Consider the following 6,748-nt stretch of genomic DNA (forward strand, 5'->3'; position numbering starts at 1 on the left):
ATAATATTATATATATATATATATATATTTACATTAAATTATTTTGAGCATTAAAGATCTAGCTTCGACCGTTACAGGCTCGAATATTTTTACTTACAATTTTATTTTAAACAATAATAAATGATTCAGATCGTATATATGTGAATACACAATAAGTGTAAGTTTTTACAGTTTTTCAGTACATTAATATCTTTCTAATAGAATACCTGATTGAGCATGAAATTATTAAATTATCTGTCAATTTAATTTGTGATATTACTATAGTAATTCAATTACGTTTATAAGTCCGAAAAATCAATTCGGTGCGCAGTTCAAATGATTATATATTTAGTATATAAATTCACATAGAAATTATTTAAAGCATCCTATAATTTCGTTATAGGCAAAGTGTATAGAGTTTAATGCCTATACTCTTATTTGTTATATATTTTATTTTAGTTTTATGTGCATTGCCTATTGCACCGTGACATAATGTGACATGGATCTTATAGTAAAGTGATACTGATGCTGAAGAATCCAGATCACTGTCAGTATTCTACGTCAATTTATTATACAAAGAATGATTAGTTTTTTAAATGTTTTTTTCTTTATTGAACTGTGTTAGTATCCATTAATATTACACAGCAAATTGCAATACAATTTTAGAAAAAATTTTATCGCTAAAATTAACAGAAGACAAGGCAAAAATATTAAAAGGATAATTGGTTGTTTTGCAAGTTTTAAAGTTTTTAAGAATTCATGGATGCTTCTTCCAAGTTGCTCAGCTCTGTCTAGGCTTGCTTTATCGTTATGATAAGTACAGGATGCGGTATATTCGAGAGTATTGTTTTTCCCTTAGCCAGACAAATAACCGTTACGGAAGGGGTTGTTTGTGATAATATGTATATGACACGAATGGAATTGCGTTATTACGCGGCCAAGATTAAAATTTGAATTGTTACAGATACAAATTTCTCTGTCGTGGTGTATCCTAAGTGGCTAGATATTTCTAAACGGTAATAACGCAGTTTATAGTGTTGATACAGATTATAGTGCATGTGTACTGTTATTAAACGATTCATATAGCGTCCGTGTTAATCCGGTAAGAGAAACTGCAATAATGTTGTCAACAAGCTTTCACAATTTCGCATTAATTTCATTAAATAAGACAACGATCCTAATATTGCTGCAAATTGTTTCTATCGACGAAAATGCGTTGTTACCATGTAAGTTACAACGATACTATAGCGTTATTAATTTGCTATAAACTTCTTAATTAGCTGAAAAGTACTATTTTAAATAAAACACGAGATATAATGATTGAATAAGATTTCATATGTAGCGGAAAATTAATTCGTCACTTTACATATTAATTGTTTAAAGTTGAAATCATTATAAACATGAAAATACAAATTGTAAACATTCTTCTATTGATATGCATTTTCATATTAAATATTTTTTCATTTGATAATGTTGTAATAATTTGTCAAAAAATAAAAAAAAGCAAAATAATTTTGCACGCGTTAGATAATTTTGCGTAAATGGATTGGGTAATTATGGGCAAAGTAAAAATCATAAGAAATTAATATAAAATTAATAAAATAAATATTTTATGGAAAATGTTTCATAAAATGTTAATAAGAAAATGAAAAAAATTTATTATCATGCTAATGTTAATATAAAATTAATATAAACTTTGGAAAAATAATACAAAAAATTGTAACAATTAATTATTTAAACAAAAATCGCATGTATGTAATTCTCGTTATCAGCTCCATTGCATTGTTCATGATTTCGGATCCATTTAGAATACAGGCAGTGTTAAAACCATCCAGATAACATAAACTAAAAGTAACATAATGTCGATGTTATAATTTCGCTCTTTACAATGTAACTCCCAAGGAACACACAACAATCAATAAAAAATAAAAATGACGTCAAAATGAGTTTGTTTTTATGCTTAAAGTCAATAAACAGTCAAATTTTATCAAATTTTATTTAATTAAAAATCATTATTTTGACTCACAATACATTGTTTTGACTTTCTTTTGATTTTGTAAATTACTTGGACTGCAACTGTTATGTAATCTATATATATATATATATATATATATATATATATGTTATTATGTATATTATCACACTTATATTGTAGAATAACAACTTTGAAATTGCAACATTGAAGTAATGTTATTTTTAATTTGTCGACTGGGCAGAGGTCCGTATCTTCTGAATTCTTTGCAAATAGTACTTTTCATTGGGAGGAAACTTTGAATTGTCCATGCGCACAATTTGATTAAAAAAAAACGATTACTCAAAGACTTTTTAACTTAATTTAATGAGTAATAGCTCAAAAGATACATAATAATAAGGTATATATACAATTAAATCAACGCAAAATAAAAATACTTACCATTTTATTTTCTAGATGTCAAAATTATTATTAAAATACGTAATTTCATTTTTTCTCATTTTTGCCATTAACTACATTTTTAAATTATATAACTTATGGTTATATCTGAAAAGAATTACGTCTAGTCTAGAAATTTCTCCGCGGTAACGATTTCATTTATCGAAAAAGTGCTAAACAAAATTGCGCACAATTACTCACTGTGCACAATTCTCTCACTTTTCTGTAATAATTATTAATTAGTGACATATTAATGGTTTTTCATTTCCAATAAAAAATATAAAAATTTATGTATCTATATATTTATTATTATGTTTTATTATCTATATATTCATATTACTCGTACATTACTACATTTTATATCATAAAATTAAAAGATTAACAGTTTTAATAATCGATATTTATGTTTGTGCGTATTATAATTTTTTGTACATAAGACAATAATAATATAAGAAAAGTTATTTTTAATTTCTTATGCAATTTTACAGTAATCTATCAGGTTATTCGTGTTTTTATATATTTGATTATAGTTCATTAATACAAATAGTCTTATAATTATACGTTACAAAATATTAAAGATTCTCCGAAGCAAGAATAAAAATGGTAGAATAAGGATATATATTATATAACTTATGAAATTTTTACAATTTTTATCTAGCTTATTTTATATCATATATTATATTTTATATCATAAATGTTCTTCAATAAACATAGATAACTTCTTGTTTAAGAAGCATACATTTATTTTTTTATAATATCAAATAAATCAATCATTTTATTCTTAAATTAAATTTAAAAAGTCGAAGCAAGATTTATATGACACTGTACAATTTAAGATCAATATAATTAAAATCAATGAAAAATTGACCCTATAATTATGTACATAACTACTTCCGGCAGATCTGGTAATAATTCGGGCGATCTTGGCGAGCAGATTTCTCGTTTCTGCGGCTTCTGGTTTTTCCACGTAACCTTTTAACACTTTATCAATGTCCGGACTGTGAACACATTGTCCTATTTCGGAGTTGTAGATGTAGCCAAGTCGGCAGACGCAGACGTAATAACCGGGCAGATTAAGGCAACTCTCAGCGTTTTGTGTACAATTGTGTGTACCTCGGACGCACTCGTTCACATCGACGCACAGCCCGAATCTGGAGGACCACTCATAACCGCGTCGATGACATTCGCAGCTCACATTAATCTGATTTGCCCTGAGCGCTTGGAAGTCGCGATTCTCGTTTCGGTTCAGCATACATTTTCGATGCGCTGCGAACACGACCAATGGTGGTGGTTAGTTCGCTTGAGGGTGGAAAGACTTCAACGGTGGTTAATTGCGCGCACGGTGCACGTGGAATGTAAACGAGCATGCAAAGCTCGACCGTAGTAAAGTGCCGGCTCGTTATGTTTGTCATAGACAAAACGAGAATCCCATCCGTGGAGTTAACGTCTTTAGAGTTTACGGCTTTAATAAACGGCTTTAATTTATCTATACAAATTTTCATTGCATACGCGGATAATACTAGCGAGTCGATAGTTCCGAAATTGAAATTAAAAGATTACTATACGGAAAGAATGATTTTTCCAAAATATGTAAAAATATATATAGTTAGATACATCTGAAAATAATTTTGTTAAATCATCAAATTGTAAAGAAATCATTGTTCAAATCTGATGAGCAATGCAAAAAATTTTTGACACTCTAGTAACTAGCTTAGACATAATTATTTTCATGATCTAACAAAATTATTTTCAAATCTGTATCTAACTAAATATTTAGGTACTTTAGCAAAATGGTTCTTTCCGTGTATTTTTTTAGAAACTACTCTTCATTATAAATTTCTTACAAGAATTAGTTATAAACGATGCTTTAAAAAACGCGGTGAAATTATATTCTTTCCTAGTATTGGTAGATAAAAATGATATAATCATCGTGCTACGACAGAGGTTTAATAACCGTAATGTAGAATAATTATACGGTATGTATTACGTAGAATTAATCTAGCTAGAAAATATAAATAAGCTTTTTGCGCGATTCAAATGTCCATAACAGACATCCACGCACCTGGTTGATTCTCAGCGTAGCAAGGATTGCTCTGCGACTGATAACAGTCTTTCATGTACCGGATGTGCTTCATGGGACAACAATGGTCCGGGCAGAAACTGTACAAGGCACAGGCATACGGTTTCGTGTCGTCCGCTCGTGGATCTTTGTTATGAACGTCGTATTCATCAAGGCAGTTGGCGTGATTGTCACAGGACTCTCCGAAGATAGCTAAGTCTGGGATTCCTAGCATCGTGTACCAGCACATATAATAGCTGACGGTAGTGCGCCATTGGAAGCGTTCTGAAAACAGATTTCAACGATCTTTGCGATTGAAATAATATCTGATATTATCTCTATTAACTCATTGATTTACGTTAGAATCGAATGACTTTTATATTTTGCAGCATAAAGACTCTTCACGTGAAGAAATTATTCATAATTGTTGAAATGTCCTCGTTTCTATGTTAATGTTATCTTAAGTGCTACCTCAAGTAATTACTAATACAATTTTATTCAATATAAGTATCTCTCTTAGATTTACCTTTAAAAATTAAGTATAATTCAACATAAATCTAAAGAAGCTTATATGTTTACATTATATTTGTAGTATGGTTTCTAAACAGAATCACTTTTTAATTGTTTATAAGAACTGGATTAATGTAAAAACATTTGAGATTTATATTTTAATCTCTCTATAACTTGTAACATTAAACGTCGTATTGTTATATTAGTATCTAATTTCGAGGAAGTAAATGATACAGTCAAGTTTATATATCGCTTATTGTTAATTCAGTTATTCAATCAGAAAAGATTTAGCCGTTAGCATGTGCAAATTGAGCTGTTTTGACGTGTTTTTGACGTTAGGTATGTTCGTGACAAATCGATGCACTTGCCGATTGGGCCCTGAAATGGAGCTACGATGAGATTGTCTCGCCTTTGAGCTGTCTGACAGTCTCGTTGTACGGCCATGATCTGTTCGGTATTGTTCACCAGGTTCCATTTTCGTTTCCTCATAATTGTGACGGTGTCGTTCTCGCGCCTGAAGACCGTAAGCCTAATGATCCTTTCGAGATATTTGAGGCACTCGACGAAACTCGCCTCGCAATGTTTACGCACCTCCCAGTGCAGAGATCTTAGACCGGGTTTCGGGAACTCCTCGTACAGCTTGCTCGTAGCCTCCTCCGCGCTCTTGAAGTACCGATGATCATAATCGTGAAACTTATGGGCGCGAATAAAATACGCCACGTCGCGAATCACCCGGTTCCTGTCCAAGCTCGAATCCGGCACGTTCGTCGCCTCCGGGTCCACGTCGGGCACGTCACTCACACGTATGTTGTGGTCCATAACCTGCTCGATCAGCGGTACACTTGGCATCTCCACCTTATCCTCTTCCTCCGTCGTGCTCAAATCGGTGACAGTAGACTCGATAGATTCGATTGTTGGCGGCAATGGCGTTGTGACGGTTGCTATTAGAGGTAAGCGAAATACGATAAGAAAAATAGAAATGAGACGTAATATACGTTTAGTAAACTCCATCTTGAATGTCTATTTTTTGCGAAAAGATTTTGTTTTTTTTTTTTATTCTAAAGGAGACAGTTTCCATTTATGGTGTAAACATTTAATACTCAATAGTAAATATTTATCTATAAATAAAAAAATAAGAAATCACATCACACTCTGATAGCCTAAAATTTAAGATTTTTTTAAGTCCACTACTGTGTGTATGCGCGCAAAATTAATTTTTATGTGTAAAATACGTATCTTTTATACGTATTTTATGTATTTATACGTATTTATAATATGTATTTATTTACACCATAGTTTCACTGACATGTATGACATGAATTGCTAATTCACGTTGTCAAAACATCCCCAAAGTAATTGTGGCATCTTATCTATGACACGCTTTTTCTTTTTAGAGAAAAAGGAACGATTTTTATTATAAGATTGCGAACCTTCGAATATGGAAATTTTGGAATGGAGACTGAAACATCGACAATCCATGTAATACATGTAGACAGTAGATAGTCCGTATAAAGTTTTTATTAATATTTTTAATTTATGTTTTATATAAATAAAAATATTTTAAATTTATGTTTTATATTTTTTACTAAATTAGAATATACTGATAAATCGTATTTTTTCCTTTTCGGATACATTCTCTTTGAAATTTAGTTCATTTGGGAATTTAAAAAGAAATAGAGATGTCTCGTGCCGGATTTGAAATAAGTATATTTTTCATTCCTCGCTTCATGAATGTGTCTTGGGTGAATTGACATTTTTTTCTTTGGTCGGGTTGTGCTCCGAGTATCGGG

General features: G+C 30.8%; 1 protein-coding gene across 1 annotated transcript; it reads right to left on the minus strand.

The window, feature by feature from the left end:
* Positions 1-3,217: 3,217 nt before the first annotated feature.
* LOC108751586 lies at positions 3,218-5,952 on the minus strand (the record flags this gene model as incomplete). The annotated part of the gene is made up of 3 exons (XM_018491836.1): positions 5,327-5,952; positions 4,452-4,733; positions 3,218-3,655 (listed from the first exon to the last, which is right to left on the minus strand). Coding segments are annotated over exons 1-3 (1,201 nt in total), but the record flags the coding sequence as incomplete, so codon positions are not given.
* Positions 5,953-6,748: the final 796 nt, after the last annotated feature.

The sequence above is a fragment of the Trachymyrmex septentrionalis genome, unplaced genomic scaffold, assembly GCF_001594115.1.
Source record: "Trachymyrmex septentrionalis isolate Tsep2-gDNA-1 unplaced genomic scaffold, Tsep1.0 scaffold50, whole genome shotgun sequence".
Lineage (NCBI taxonomy): Eukaryota > Metazoa > Arthropoda > Insecta > Hymenoptera > Formicidae > Trachymyrmex > Trachymyrmex septentrionalis.